The sequence below is a fragment of the Jaculus jaculus genome, chromosome 5 (assembly GCF_020740685.1).
Source record: "Jaculus jaculus isolate mJacJac1 chromosome 5, mJacJac1.mat.Y.cur, whole genome shotgun sequence".
In the NCBI taxonomy this organism is placed as follows: Eukaryota; Metazoa; Chordata; class Mammalia; order Rodentia; family Dipodidae; genus Jaculus; species Jaculus jaculus.
The window spans coordinates 83,623,794-83,639,743 of record NC_059106.1 but is presented as its reverse complement, the minus strand read 5'-3'; the positions used below and the strand labels follow the sequence as shown (position 1 = coordinate 83,639,743).

The following is a 15,950-nucleotide window of genomic DNA, read 5'->3' as shown; positions in this document are numbered from 1 at the left end:
TAAACTAACTGAAACAGAATAAATTGTTTAAGATATTTATAACTTTTTTAGTGTGAAAAATTAATGGTACTTTTCTCTTAAATTACAGGTTCCTAAATTAAGGGTCAATCATCAGGTCAAAAGCAGCTCAGGTGGGTGCCTCGATCCTATTCCTTGACCACTTCTGTTCTTACATTGGACAACGCTGCTGGATCAGCTCTTGCCTCTCAACCCCACATCCCACACATTTAGCTCTCCATAATAAGGTCTTTTAAACAGTATTCTTATTTACTTGCAGAGAAAGTATGAATGAGCACTGCAAGTGAACTTTTATGTGGGGGCACCACTTGTGTTTTTTATGTGAGAACTACTGGAGTCTTTTATGTGAGAACCTGGGTTTTTAGGCTTTGCAGTCAAGTGTCTTAACCACTGATCAGTTTTTCCACTCTCCCTCCCCACCAATAACTCCACACCAGTTGTTTATTAGCATCTTTATTTAGTTCAAAACTGCAGACAGTGTAACAATTCCAATTAACATACTTCAACCTTTCTATACAGAAAATAACAAAGGTAATATTCAACAGAGCTTGCACCACAGATTTTTCCAATTATATTCACTTGTCTGCCCCTTCAGTCTCAGTCCCTTTAAATCAGAGAACTCAGTTCTAATTAAATATTAACTCTTTTTGTCAAGGATGACTTCCCCAAGTTTCTTTCAGTTTTCCCAGGACAGGACTTGCCCTAGGTGGAGAGCAGGGCCATAATGAACAGAAGATACTGAGGCCTGTTTCATTAACCATTCAGCATCAAATAGTAAGATCATCACTGAAACTTGTTTTAGTAGCCCCTTTTCAGAGACAGCACCAATGAAAGTTTGCAAGACAGCTGAGTTCAGTCAAGTATTTAGGAAAAAGAAACATAGCACCAATGATGATTTTCATTTCCATCCACATTAGAGGAATCAAGGTGTTCAACAGCGACCAATTCAGAAGAAAGCAGCTTTGGCCACTATAAGCCCTAGTGTGCTCCAAGGCACAGATTCAACCAGTATTTAAGAAAAAAAGCCATCAAAGCCTTACCTTTGCTTACATCTTTATTGAAGTTATACAAAATGGGTCCTCAAAGTGAAAAAATACATTATATACAAAACCACATTCCCTTGAGAGGATTCTGCTCCTGCTCTTAACATGCAGTGCTTTCAACTGTAGCTGTAGCTTCCACTGTCCCCTCCACTGCTGCATGGCTTTCAGCCCGATTCTCAGTCTGAAAGACAACAGGGAGCCTGGGCATAAGTGACCCTGGTTAAGTCATCCCATCTTTTTAACACCTGCAGTAAGAGGGAAAGTGAGCACAGATCCCCTAAACACTACTTTGCTCCCTTTCCCCCATATTCAGAGTAAAGAACACAAAATCTAAAGGCCATTTCCTGAGCTTTGTGGTAATAGAAAGCCAATAATCCTATATAATCCAATTTTACTTGGAAAGGATCAAGTAGAAATAATCTAAGTGTTATTGACTGAGTGTCTTCTCATACTTTCATTAGAAACCAATATGAATTTGGTTCCTTTTTTCCAGTTATACTATACTGCATAAACAAAATTTTCAGCACAATCACTTATTCTGTGAGGTGTGCACTTGAGCAACCCTAATCGGCCCAAGGAGGGGAACATGCATTTGAGAAGACTAATTTCCAGGCCCTAAGAGCAAGGGGATGATGGCCACATCCATCCTAAACTGCCCACCTCAGCCTCCATGTTTTCCGAAACTTCATCTCCACTGGGGACAGCATCCCCGCTGCCTCCATTCACCTCCAGCTCCTGTTTGGCTTTCTTTGCTTCATCTTTCCGGGGGCTCTCTTCCTCTGGTTTCCTCTAAAGATATAATTATGAAATCTTCACATTTGTTTAGTGTTTTTTAAAAGGTAACCAGAAAATACTTCTGTAACCAACCCCAGTGGGCCATTGTCATTAACACCAGGACTCCTGTATCTACTCTCTACTCATGGGACAATGCTGACCAGTATTCAAAGGAATAAACTAGCCTGTCCTAATTATTTTGTTTACAATCTTTCCTATTCAAGGTATACAATGTTGGGTAGGAGTAAGGAATAGAGATGTAATAAATAAGTCAGCACAGTTAATTCCAGTATCTCACTTGGTAAACAAATATGAGTGAACCCTTTTCTAAGGGGAAAGAATATTTTATTCCTAACAGAGGCAGAAACTCATGAGTTGAAGTAACATTAGGTCTATTGCCAAACAACTAATGTAAAAGACAGCAAGCCACCTTCCAAAAATGTATGAACACCTTTAATTCTAGCACTCAGGAGACAGAGGTAGGAGGATTGCCTTGAGTTCAAGGCAACCCTGAGACTACATAGTGAATTCCAGGTCAGTCTGAGCTAGAGTGAGACCCTACCTCAAAAAATAAATAAAAATTAAAAAAAAAATGCATGAACCTGATTCATTCTTATAGTCCTCAAGCTAAGAAAGGCCATGATGGGCTGGAGAGATGGCTAGTGGTTAAGCGCTTGCCTGTGAAGCCTAAGGACCCTGGTTTGAGACTCGATTCCCCAGGACCCACGCTAGCCAGATGCACAAGGGAGCGCATGTGTCTGGAGTTCATTTCAAGTGGCTGGAGGCCCTGGTGTGGCTATTCTCTTTCTCTCTCTCTGTCACTTTCAAATAAATAAAAAAAAAATTTTTTTAATTAAAAAAAAAGAAAGGCCATGATTGCTATCTGAGGTATTCAAATGAATACCTTCTTGGCACATGCTTTTATACAGACACTGGAATAGCTTAAGGTAACAGGTCCATTGTTGTCAGGTCAGCCTGCGCTAGATAATGAATCCATGCCTTAAAAGAAGGGCTGAGCTAGGTGTGGTGTGCCCGCCTTTAATCCCAGTACTTGGGAGGCAGAGGAAAGAGTATGGCTGTGAGTTCCAGGCCAGCCTAAGACTAATTCCAGGTTACCCTGAGCTAGAGGGCGACCCTAACCTTGAAGAAAAACAACAACAAAAAATCAAGGGGCTGTAGAGATGACTCAATGGATAAAGATGCCTGCCAATACCCACATAAAGCATATATGAAATATAAAATTTCCACATGGCTTATTCATAACACCTTAAAATTTTATTAACCTTCCTCCATCCTTTTTTCTTTTGCACATAAAATGAAAAAACTCATTTGCAGTGGCAGGAGACCAGCCTCTTTCTGTATCTCTCTCTTTTTTTTTTAATTTTTTTATTTATTTGAGAGCGACAGACACAGAAAGACAGAGGGAGAGAGAGAGAATGGGCGCGCCAGGGCTTCCAGCCTCTGCAAACGAACTCCAGACGTGTGCGCCCCCTTGTGCATCTGGCTAACGTGGGACCTGGGGAACCGAGCCTCGAACCGGGGTCCTTAGGCTTCACAGGCGAGCACTTAACTGCTAAGCCATCTCTCCAGCCCTGTATCTCTTAAATAAGTAAATATACTTTAAAAATTCTTGGCTGAAGAGATGGCTTAGCGGTTGAGCGCCTGCCTGTGAAGCCTAAGGACCCCGGGTTCCAGGATCAATTTCTCAGGACCCACGTTAGCCAGATGCACAAGGGGGCGCATGTGTCTGGAGTTCCTTTGCAATGGCTGGATGCCCTGGCGTGCCTATTCTCTCTAACTGCCTCTTTGTCTGTCACTCCCAAATAAATAAATTAAAAAATATTTAAAAAAATTCTTGGCCAGGTGTGGTGGCACATGCCTTTAATCCAGCACTTGTGAGGCAGAGGTAGTAGGTGAGTGAGAGGCCACACTGATACTAAATAGTGAATTCCAGGTCAGTCTGCGCCACAGCGAGACCCTGCCTTGAAAAAACAAACAAAAATTGGTAACTCATCACATTAAGGATTTCTAAGAAAATTGTTCCTAGTTTTATTATTTGGAAACACCTCCAATTGCAAACACAGACTGGGAAAAAGGTAATTAAATAAATATATACACACATAAACTACATGTAAATTTCACCTTTTTTCTCACAAGATGGGAAATATCAGTCACACTATTCGACGAGGAAGCACCATCTGTTGATTTTCTACTGGCAATCTAGAAGAAGAAGAGCCTTTGTCAGCAATCTCTAAGATTACTAGACTAGTGGTTGTGAGGAATAATATTAAGTGACAAAACACCTGAATACCCACCATGGAGACTGAAGAGCCTCCTCCACTGGAAGTGAAGCCTGAAGTAGAGCTTTCCACCTGTGTGGAAGATGACAAACCTGAGTGCGTTCTAGGATAGAACCTAAGAACTTGATTAAGACAACATATGGACAACAAAGCATAAGACCACCGTGAGACTCTACCCCCCCCCCCAAAAAAAAAAAGTGGATGACTTAACTGAGGAATGGCAACTGGAGTTGTACTCTAATTGGAAAGAAGGAAATCAATGGAGGGTAGATTTGAGAGGGGGATAATGGGGTAAAAATCATGGTTTATTATCTACATTTTTTTTTGTTTTTTTTCGAGGGTCTCATGCTGACTCAGAAATCACTATGTAATCTCAGGGTGGCCTCAAACTCATGGCGATCCTCCTATCCCTACCTCCCGAGTGCTGGGATTAAAGGCGCCACCATGCCCTGCTATTGTCTACACTTTTAACATCCCAAGAGCCAAACGCAGACCTAAGCAATTTGGCTTTCAAAACCTTCCTGACACACTGATCTATAAAATGTACTTCTAAGAGATGAAAATAATTTACATTTGTTAACTAATTTCTATTTTTCTAGTACTGTCAAGTTTTTCTTTGTAACATATAAGGAATTTTATTCCCAGCAGAGAAATGTCCAAGGTTGCACAAGTAGCACAGGTAGAATTTAAATTCAGTGCTGGTTATAGAGCATATTTTGTAAACCACTATATATTGTTTAGCAGAAATGGAGTAACCCTTCCAATCTCTGATAAAGTCCCTGAAAACCAAGTCATGATAGTTCCTAGCATATAAAATAATATTTTGTGCCATATGTTAATGGTACAAAATGTTACTATGAAATCGCACAAACCAGAGTGGCTTTCAGAGCCAATTCAGCTACATTCCCACTACGCTGGGACTCCTTTGCATCTTCTATCTTCTCTCTTATTTCAGGTAGCAGCTCCTTCAGTTCTTCAATTTCTTTTTCATATTCAGTAAATGATCCTTCAGCTTCCTTCATCTGATCATTTAGTACAGCTATAAAGAACAGGCTTAAGTGATTAACAAAGGGACCCATGTTTTTAACATGGTCAATTGCTGTTATCAACATAATCATAAAGTAGCAACAGGTCACTCACCCATTCTCTTCTCAATGACTTCAATAGATTTGTTGAATTGTGACACTGCCTCGTCATATTGTGAGTTATAACCATAGGCCAAGCCCAACTGATAGTGAGTCTCAGCAAGGAGACGGTCATGTGCTTCCAAATACTGTTCTTGCAGGTTTAAGCAAGCCTGGAACTCTTCTACTGCTTGAATGTAATTCTCTAGTGAAGACAAAAATAAGGGTAGCATTTAATATCCTTTCAGAATTTAGATCCACAGCTGGGTGTGGTGGCTCACACCTTTAATCCCAGCACTCGGGAGGCTGAGGTAGGAGGATGGCTGAGTTTGAGGCCACCCTGAGACTCCATAGTAAATTCCAGGTCGGCCTGGGCTAGAGCAAGACCCTACCTCAAGAAAGAATAAATAAATAACAGAATTTAAATCCATCAACCACAAATGCACTCTTCCTTTACATTTTCTTTTTTGTCTGTGGTCTACATATGGATGCCAAAAGACAACTTCAGGTGTCATTCCTCAGTTAAGCCACCCACTGCTTTTGTGATTCCTTTCTCTCTCTCTCTTGAAGATAAAAGTCTCACTGTCACCTCATCTGGCCTCAAACTCAGTGATCCTCCCATCTCACAGCCTTCTGGGTGGAATGGGTTAAACGCATGCACCGACATGCCCAACTCTCTGTTTTATTTTTTCTCTGAAGTAGGGTCTCAGGCTAGCTCAGGCTGGAATTTACTATGTGGTCTCAAGGTGGCCTCATACTCATGATCCTCTGCCTCCAGAGTGCTGGCATTAAAGGTGTGTGCCACCACACCTGGCCTCTTTTTCTTTCTTGTTCTCTCCCCCCGCCAAGGGACTCCCTCTGTCACAGGTTGATGTGGAATTCACTATGTAGTCTCAGGGTGGCCTAAAACTCAGTGATCCTCCTACCTGCCAAGTGTACCACTACACATGGCTTTTCCCCCCTCTTTTCTTTAAACTGGATCTTTCATTGTCATAGGGCTTACCAATTAGGCTTTTGATTCCCTAGTACCCACATAAGCTAGATGCACAAGGTGACACATGATTCTTAAGGTTGTTTGCAGTGGCTGGGGCCCTGGCACGTCCATTCTGTCTGGTTTCTGTCTCTAATAAAACATGTATGTGTGCCAGACATGATAGTGCACACCTTTAATCCTAGTACTTGGGAGACAAAGGTAGGAGAATCACCAGCATGGCATCCTTAAGTTCCAAGCCACTGAGACTACATAATCCAGTTCTGCCTGATCTAGACCAAGACCCTACCAAAAATAAAGTGTGTAAATGCATTGGAGAGATGGCTTAGTGGTTAAAGCACTTGCCTATGAAGCCTAAGGACCCATGGTCTACACTCTAGGCTCCAAATAAGCCAGATGCACAAGGTCACACAAGTGTGCAAGGTCATATATGTGATATATGTGTACAAGGTAGTATACACATCTGGATTGCAGTGGCTGGAGACGGCAATTCCCTTGCTCACTCATGAAAAAAATTATTTAAAATTTAAAAATATTTGAAAAATTCTTTAGAAGTATGCATGTGGGCACACTCATAGCCTCTTGCCACTGCCGAACACCTGTGCCATTTTTTGCTTTTGGCTTATGTGGGTAGCTTGTGAATTGAACTACCAGGTCAGCAGGCATTGCAACCAAATACCTTTAGCCACTGAACCATCCTTTTCAACCCTTCTAATGAATTTATAAAGTCAACCACCTAACTATGAAGGAGGAAGGGGGGGGGGATGAGGGACATAGAATGGAAAAGGAAAAAGGAAAAAAAGTATTAGAGAGAGAGAGGGAGAGGGAGAGAGAAAAAAGTAAAGTACATTACCAGATTCAACACTAACTTCTCCAAGTTTAAGGTGTGCCTGTGCAGCACAAAGCTGGGCTTCTCTTGTTTCTTGCCTAGAGAATGAAAATTGTTTAGAAAAACCTCAGCAGTTCTTGTCCAACTGCTTTTTATTTTCAACCAAACTCACAATCTGGGCCTAAAATCACCAGTTTTACCTTTTAAAAATGATCTTTGCTAAGTCCAGCATATCCCAGGCAAGCTCTAGGTTTCCAATCTCCTCTTCTTCATTTTCTTGGAGAGACTGAAGTATATCCAAATCATTAGCATTAGACAAAACTACTAGACAGACATCTTTTAAGAGCAAAATTTGAATATGTAGTTTACAGCTTTGAAAAATAAAATACCTGGATTACAACTGAAAAATTCAGACTCTCCCCCTAAAAAACCTACCAAATGGGTACCTATAAGGTTTCTAACTTGACTCATCACCTTGTCAGTCAAATAATTGTGATGTTGTATCCCATTTTACAACAAAAAGAGATCCCCAACCCCAAAACCAAGTACCAGTAAATAATGTAGAGGGCTGGACAGATGGCTTAGGCGTTAAGGTTCTTGCCTGTGAAGCTGAAGGACCCAGGTTCGATTCCCTAGTACCCACATAAGCAGAAGGGGGCACATGCATTTGGAGTTTGTTTGCAGTGGCTAGATGCCCTGCTGTGCCCATTCTCTCTATCTGCCTCTCTCTCACACCCAAAATGGATAAATAAATGAAATTTAAAAAGAAAAGAAAGTAGGCAACAGTACTGAGTAACAACTTACCTTATTTTCTAGAACTGATTCATTTGGGGTTTCTTCAGCTTTGTCATTATCTTTGTCCTCCTCCTCTGAGCCTTCAGTTTCTACAAGTAAATACCCATTCCTCAATATTGAAAACTAACTAAAGTTATCTTGTGATTAGTCATATTTCAATAAATGCTAGTCAATCTCTGATATGAGACAGGACAGCTCAGAGACTAATCCAAACCAGTTAACTCTAATTCAAGTCAGTTAACATTTCAGTTGTTAAAGTCAAACTCTAACCTAAACTAGAATAACATGTAAATTTATAGTCTGGGTGAAAAGATCAGTGATTAAAGGCTGATCATTTTCTCCTAAAAATTAACCTGGAAAAGTACTCCAAAGACTCACCAGTGTCTTGTACACACTGGTTAGAAACTCCCATCAACCCAGAAGATAGAGAATTCAGCCAGTGTTTTTCATATCTTGATAGGTGATTAAGTACCAAAAGCTAAATTATTTCAGCCCTTTCAGAATATATAAAACTGCCTTACCTATAAGCTATGAGAAAAATAGCATGTCCTTACCAGCTCTTACCAATGAGCATGTCACAGACTCCAGCCAGCTTAAAACTTTGAAAGCAAACCAGCTAAATCAATGTAATTAAAATTTGTAGCCATCCTTACAACATGCTCCCTCCAGACACAAAATGGCCTGGATATCCATGACCTCACAGTGCCTGACGCTACCTACACAAGACCATCATAAGAGGACAAGATCATGACATCAAAATAAAAGCGACTGATTGAGATGGGGCGGGGCTATGATGGAGAATAGAGTTTCAAAGGGGAAAGTGGGGGGAGGGAGGGTATTACCATGGGATAATTTTTATAATCAAGGACGTTGATAATAAAAATTTGAAAAAAAAAATTATAGTCATTACCATCACCTACTGACATATAGTCACAAGACAAATGCCTATAGAGGCTATTAATGAATGTTTATATCAATGATACAATAATTTAAAACTGAAAATGCAATGTTAATCATGTCTGCCATCTTTCATTTAAGCTAGGTTTTTTTGTTCGTTTTTCAAGGTAGGTTCTTTCTTGCTCTAGTCCAGGCTGACCTGAAATTCACCATGCAGTCTGAGAATAGCCTCAAACTCCCTCCCTCCTATCTCTGCTCCAGAGTGCTGGGATTAAAGTCATGCACCACCACACCTGACTATTTTTGTTGTCTTAAAGAGAGAGGGGGGAAGGGTGAAGAGCTTAGCAGTGAGGGCATATGCCTGCAAAACCAAAGGACCCAGGCTTGATTCCCCAGGACCCACATTAACCAGATGTACAAGGTGGTGCATGCATTTGTAGTTAGTTTGCAGTGGTTAGAGGCCTGGAAGCACCCATTCTCTCTCTCCCTCTCTCTTTCTGTCAAATAAATAAAAAATAATAAAGTATTAAAAAAAGATTTAAAAAAAGGAATTTAAAAAGATAAAGCATTAAGTCGTTTACTTGAGACCTTTCTAATTTCTTAATATATAGGCACTTAAAGCTATAAATTTACCTCTTAGGACTGCTGTCAAAGTGTCCCAAAGGTTTTGGTATGTTGTATTCCCATTATCATTTGACCCTAGTATGAATTTTTTAATTTCCTTCTGGATTTCTTCATTGACCCATTCATCATTTAATATCGTATTGTTTAGTTTCCATGATTTTGTGTATGCTCTATAGCTTTTCTTGCTATTGATTTGTAGTTTGATTCCATAGTGGTCAGATAGAATACAAGGAAATGTTTCAATTTTCCTGCATTTGTTAAGATTTATTTTGTGTTCTAATATGGTCTATTTTAGAGAATGTTCCATGTGCTGTTGAAAAGAATGTATATTCTACAGCATTTGGATGAAATGTCCTGTATATATTATGTTAGGTCCCTTTCTTCTATGATCTCATTTAGTCCAGATGCCTGTTTATTTTTTCCCAGGATGACCTGTCAATTGATGAGAGTGGGGTGTTGAAGTCACCCACTACTACTGTGTTTGGTGTTATCTGTGACCATAGATCTAATAGCATTTGTTTAAGTTGGGAGCCCCCATGTTAGGTGCATATATATGTTTAGGATTATAATGCCCTCCTGTTGGAGTATGCCTTTAATCAATATAAAGTAACCTTCCTTATCTTTCCTAAGTAATGTTGGACTGAAGTCTACCTTTATCAGATATTAGGACAGCAACCCTTGCTTGTTTTCTAGGTCTATTTGCATATTAGGTTTGGCAAAACTTTCAGAATATAACCCCAATTGCTCAGGCAATAAAACCACAGATTAACTGATGACACCTCAAGAAATTACGAAGATTTTGTACAGCAAAGGACACTATGAATAAAGCAAAGAGACAACCTACAGAATGGGGAAAAAAAATCTTTGCCAGCTATATATCTGAGAGAATTAATATCTAGGATATACAAACAACTCAAAAATTAATAAGAAATCAAACAAATCAATTAAAAAATAGGCTATGGAACTAAACAGAGTTCTCAAAAGAAATACAGATGGTATATAAGCATCTAAAAGTGTCCTACATGCCTAGTCATCAGGGAAATGAAGATTAAAACTACACTGAGATTCCATCTCACTCCTGTCAGATTGGCTGCCATCATGAAAACAAATGACCATAAATGCTGGTGAGGATGCGGAAAAAGAGGAACCCTTCTACACTGTTGGTGGGAATGCAATCTGGTCTAGCCAGTATGGAAATCAGTGTGGAAGTTCCTAAAACAGCTTAAAATAGATTATGACCAAGCTATAGCACTCCTAGGCATATAAACTAAGGACTTACCTCATTACCCTAGAGATACTTGCTCAACCATGTTTATTGCCACTCAATTCACAATAGCTGGAAAATGGAACCAGCCTAGATGTCCCGCAACTGATGAGTGGATAATGAAGATGTGGCACATTTACACAATGGAGTTCTACTCAGCAGTAAAGAAAAATGAAGTTATGAAATTTGCAGAAAAATGGATGGATCTGGAAGGGATTATACTAAGTGAGGTAAACCAGAAAGCCAAGAGTTGCATGTTCTCTCTCGCATGTGGATCCTAGCTACAGATGATTGGACTTCTGTGTGAGCAGAAAGAAAACTCAGTAGCAAAGGCCAGTAAGTTAGAAAAGAGACATAAAGGGAAGAGAAAGAAAGGGAGGGGGTACTTAATAGAATGGTATTGTATATGTGTAAGTAGAAGAATACATTAATGGGGGTGAAAAGGCGCAAAATGAAGTCAGGGGAAGAGATTGAGTAAAGAGGGAGGGCTAACTAGAATCTAAGAGGATATAAATAAATCATATGGAAACCTACTTTTTTGGAGCCTTAGATTATTGCTAGAAAATTTTCAGTGCCAGGGATGGGATATCTTCCAGTGACTTGTTGGCCAGAGGTCCCTGATGCCCCCAAAACATTATAGGCCATTGCCGAGACCCTTGGTTTCTCACCAGGAATAGATGGTAAGACCCTATTGTTTAGGATTCCACATACTTGGGCTGCAAGGACACTGGGAAATTCTGCTGAGCTGATAACCTCCTCCATTTAGACCAGCTGACAGAAAGCTGGAAGAAGCCATACTGCATGCAGTTCAATGGGAGAAAGAGAAATCACCAGTGAAGATACTCTACAGTGGACACTGCAAGCCTTAGATTTGGCCAGTTAGGCTAAATGAGTTAATGGGTGCAATAGTGGCACGTCTGTCATGGTGGAAACCAACTGCCCTCTAATTGGACTGGAGGCCCGCTCCATGGGGGAAAACACATCCCTGATACTGAAAACTTAAAACAGGGGTAGTCATGAGCCCTAGGGGTGCCTAAATGTATATACTGTGCTTATCAAACTGCCCACTAAGCACTTCTCTTAATGTTCATACCCTCATATTAATGCTACTCTCACTTTTGGTAGAGAATCTTCTCTTTTCAGATGGCAGTGACCTTGGGATGACTCAGAAGGCACCATGGTGCTGGAAGAAGTGACAAGAGTACTAAGTACTGCATTATCTCTATCACACCTTCCAAGACTCAGGGTCTATTGTGGAAGAGGTGGCAAAAAGAATATAAGAGCCCAAGTATGGGTATCCTTACAATGTGCTCCCTCCAGACCCAAAATGCCCTGGATATCCATGACCTCACAGTGCCTGACACTACCTACATAAGACCAGCATAATAGGAGGAAAAGATCATGACAGCAAAATAAAAGAGAGACTGACTGAGATGGGGAGAGGATATAATAGAGAATGGAGTTTCAAAGGGGAAAGTGGAGGGGGAGGGAGGGTATTACCATGGGACTTTATTTTATTTTTTTTTCTTTGGTTTTTCGAGGTAGGGTCTCACTCTGGCTCAGGCTGACCTGGAATTCACTATGTAGTCTCAGGGTGGCCTCGAACTCTCGGAGATCCTCCTACCTCTGCCTCCCGAGTGCTGGGATTAAAGGCGTGCGCCACCACGCCCGGCGGGACTTTTTTTTATAATCATGGAAGTTGTTAAAGAAAAGAAGAGCAGAAGAACCTCACTATACTGCCCAATCTTGCCACAAACTCTCATGCTCAGTTATCCTTCTGCCTCAATTTTCCAAGTAGCTCAAACTACAGGACTCTTGACACTATACCCAGATAAACATTCTCTTTATTCCCTTATTCCCTTCTTTGGGATTTTTGGGGTTTGAGGCTAGCCTCAAACTGAAGATGATACTGAACTTCTGATCCTCCTGACTCCACCTCCTAGTGCTAGAACTGAAGGTGTTAAGACATCACACCCAGCTAGAGATAGAACCCAAAACTTCGTGCATTCAAGGAAAGTACTAGATGAGATATATACCTAGCCCTATTGGTTGTCTGAGAAGAGTGTCATGTAGTCCAAGCTGACCTTAAACTACTGATTGTCTTGCCCCCATCTTCCAGGGGCTAGAAATTCAGGGGTGTGCCATCACACTTGGCTAAACCATGATAAATGGAAACATTTTGCTCTGTAAATCAATACTGTTTTACAACGAAAATAGGCATGTAAAATTTCTATATGTTATACAAACTAAAGTACCTGAAGAACAATTTATAAACTAGTTAATATTAACTATAAAAACCCACAAAGATCACTTTCTGCTTTGTTGTTGTTTGTTTTTAGGTAGGGTCTCACTCTAGCTCAGGCTGACCTGGAACTCATAATGATCCTCCCGAGTGCTGGGATTAAAAAGGTGTATGCTACCATGCCTGGCTATTTTTTGAGTATGTAATTCAGTACTTTTGCAATATAGCCTAGACTAGATTCAAGTTTCACTAGCTATCCATTCTCCCACAAAATATCCAAGAAATTTAAGCATACACGTTTACACACACTCCCCCTCCCCAAGATATGGTTTCATTTTAGCCCAGGCTGACCTGGAATTCTATCTATAATGTTGGCCTTGAACTCACAGCAATCCTACCTCTTCCTCACAAGTGCTAAGATTAATGGCATGCTCCACCATGCCCAACTAATCACACATATTTTTATAATACTTGTGGATTATGCATATTCCACCCTAAAGAGAAAAAATGAAGTCCTGTATAATTTCTGTAATACTGTGACATTTTCCAACAATATGGGCAACACTTGAGCACATGTGCATGCACACAGAGTGCACAAACCTAAAGAATGATTATTTGATAAAGACAAGAAACCATGGTATTTCACACCTATATTCACAACACTCAGGAGGAGGCTGAGGCAGGACTCTCTGGAGTTCAGAGTCATCCTGGGTTACAGTAAGACCCTGACTCAAAAGCATAGATAAAATATTTTTTAGGGCTGGAGAGATGGCTTAGCGGTTAAGCACTTGCCTGTGAAGCCTAAGGACCCCGGTTCGAGGCTCGATTCCCCAGGACCCACATTAGCCAGATGCACAAGGGGGCGTACTCATCTGGAGTTTGTTTGCAGTGGCTGGAGGCCCTGGCGCGCCCATTCTCTCTCTCTCTTCCCCCACCACCTTTCTCTCTATCGCTCTAAAATAAATAAAATAACGACAAAAAAATTTAAAAAAAATTTTGTACTCATTGCAAAGGAAGAGGAGGGATTTGGGAAAAGGGGAGGGGACTATGATCATGTTATAATGGGCTGGAGAGATGGCTTAGCACTTAAGGCTTTTGCATGTGAAGCCTAAGGACCCAGTACTGTTTCCCAGTTCAATTTCCCAGGACCCATGTAAGCCAGATGTACAAGGTGGTATATTCAGTGGCTGGAGGCCTGGACATACCTGTCTGCTTGCTTGGTTGCTCTCTCTCTCTCTCTCCCCTAAATAAATAAATAGAATCCATCTGTGCAAGACAATTTAAACTTCTGCTCATTTACCAACCACATCTAACCTGACAACTAAAATCTTCACTAGGGGGCTGGAGAGATGGCTTAGCGGTTAAGCGCTTGCCTGTGAAGCCTAAGGACCCTGGTTTGAGGCTCGGTTCCCCAGGTCCCACGTTAGCCAGATACACAAGGGGGCACACGCATCTGGAGCTCGTTTGCAGAGGCTGGAGGCCCTGGCGCGCCCATTCCCCCTCTCTCCCTCTGTCTGTCTTTCTCTCTGTGTCTGTTGCTCTCAAATAAATTAAAAAAAAAAAATTAAAATCTTCACTAGGGAAAAAAGTCAAGAAACAGTGTGAAATAGTTTGTCTTACATGGGTGTCTCTAAGGAACAAAGCCAAAACCTTGCACTTTAGTCAAGTTCTCTACCAAAAAGAGCTCCATCCCTACACCCTAGGGAATATTAATTTTAAGGCAAAGAGAAAACCATTTGCAAAATTTCTGTGGACTAGTGTTGATCATTTTAAACCAAGAGGAATAAACCATAGCAAATGGCTATGCCCTAAAGTCAGGTTTCTCAGGTATATAGCTCTTTATTGGCTATGACAACAATTTACTTAATAGCATCCAACTGTCACATAACAGTTAAACATGCCACCCCCAGTTACAGGGTTGAGGATTTGACTCAATGGTAAAATGCTTGGTTCATGTACTTGCCATCTTGGGTTGTATCCCAGCATACATAGGGGGTAGAACACCAATGTTTTTCAAATTTCGATGAATTTGATTCTGTGCTCTCTTTTTGTTTGTTTTTCAAGATAGGGCCTCACTCTAGCTTAGGCTGACCTGGAATTCACTATGTAGTCTCAAATGCTGGGATTAAAAGTATTTTGCTACCACACCCAGCTTCTGTGCTTTTTTTTTTTTTAATCCTTAAAGAATTTCTAAAGCTCAGTAAGTTCAACAGTGCTACTACTTAGCCAGTTCCTTTCTAATGACTTCTAGTTACTCTGCTGACTGGAGTACAGTGACCTGCACACAGGGAGAAGTTTATCAGAATGATTACCAGATATTAAAGATGAGTCCTTGATAATCTGTAACTTAAAAGAAGAGTTCTTGAAGTAGTCTGACAATTATATAGGACAGCAATAATTAACTGGAATATACCCGTAGTTCTTAATGCCAATGTTAGATGAACCTTCTATACAGTAGAATCCCCAATTGATAGCATAACTCAAGTCAGACTTGCCAATTACTAATTAGAGGCTTATTTATCTTAATTGTCTATAAAAAACACCCACACTTTATGAAATTCTAGGTAACAAAAATACTTTAGGTTAGCAGCCAAAGCAAGCATAAAATGAGGGAAAGAAGCAAGAGGGAAAATGGTTATGTTCCTTGTTGTCTCTTTACAGGGAGCAGAGGGTTAATTTTAACTAAGGTAAATAACCCTCTAAGCATTTCTATGTACTATAGGTAATAGAGAGGGCACCAGGTTAACTGCCTTCATTTAAATGGCATGCCTGCTTAAGTGCACCAATTCAGTGGATTCTACTGCTCTAATCCTACTTCCTACAGCAGAGAAGAGAAACCATGTGAACAGTAAATTAAATCCAAAAGCATGCAAGTGAACATCCATTCAGCATTCTCTGCCAGCCTAACCCTCTATTTTCCTACCTATACTACCAACCCCTCTAATCCATCTTTCCCAGCCCTTCACTGGCTAGTATGGTCTAAGAAGTTACTGATATCTAGCCAAGTTTCAGACCACAAGTAAACCTATTTTGCAGTTAGTAAAAGCAT

At 40.5% G+C, this 15,950-nt stretch overlaps 1 protein-coding gene across 3 annotated transcripts in view; it reads right to left on the bottom strand.

Annotated features, from left to right (window-relative positions):
• Nucleotides 1-455: 455 nt before the first annotated feature.
• Nucleotides 456-15,950, bottom strand: part of LOC101597476 (nuclear autoantigenic sperm protein) — a 35,783-nt gene continuing 20,288 nt past the window's right edge. For all 3 annotated transcript variants that reach the window (XM_045150085.1, XM_045150087.1, XM_045150086.1), the window contains 9 exons: nucleotides 7,884-7,963; nucleotides 7,280-7,365; nucleotides 7,104-7,177; nucleotides 5,276-5,464; nucleotides 5,008-5,174; nucleotides 4,151-4,207; nucleotides 3,978-4,055; nucleotides 1,722-1,850; nucleotides 456-1,242 (listed from right to left, as the gene is read on the bottom strand). In XM_045150085.1, coding sequence (XP_045006020.1) covers nucleotides 1,162-1,242; nucleotides 1,722-1,850; nucleotides 3,978-4,055; nucleotides 4,151-4,207; nucleotides 5,008-5,174; nucleotides 5,276-5,464; nucleotides 7,104-7,177; nucleotides 7,280-7,365; nucleotides 7,884-7,963 — 941 coding nt within the window. In that variant the 3' untranslated portion in view covers nucleotides 456-1,161. The remainder of the gene's footprint in view (nucleotides 1,243-1,721; nucleotides 1,851-3,977; nucleotides 4,056-4,150; nucleotides 4,208-5,007; nucleotides 5,175-5,275; nucleotides 5,465-7,103; nucleotides 7,178-7,279; nucleotides 7,366-7,883; nucleotides 7,964-15,950) is intronic.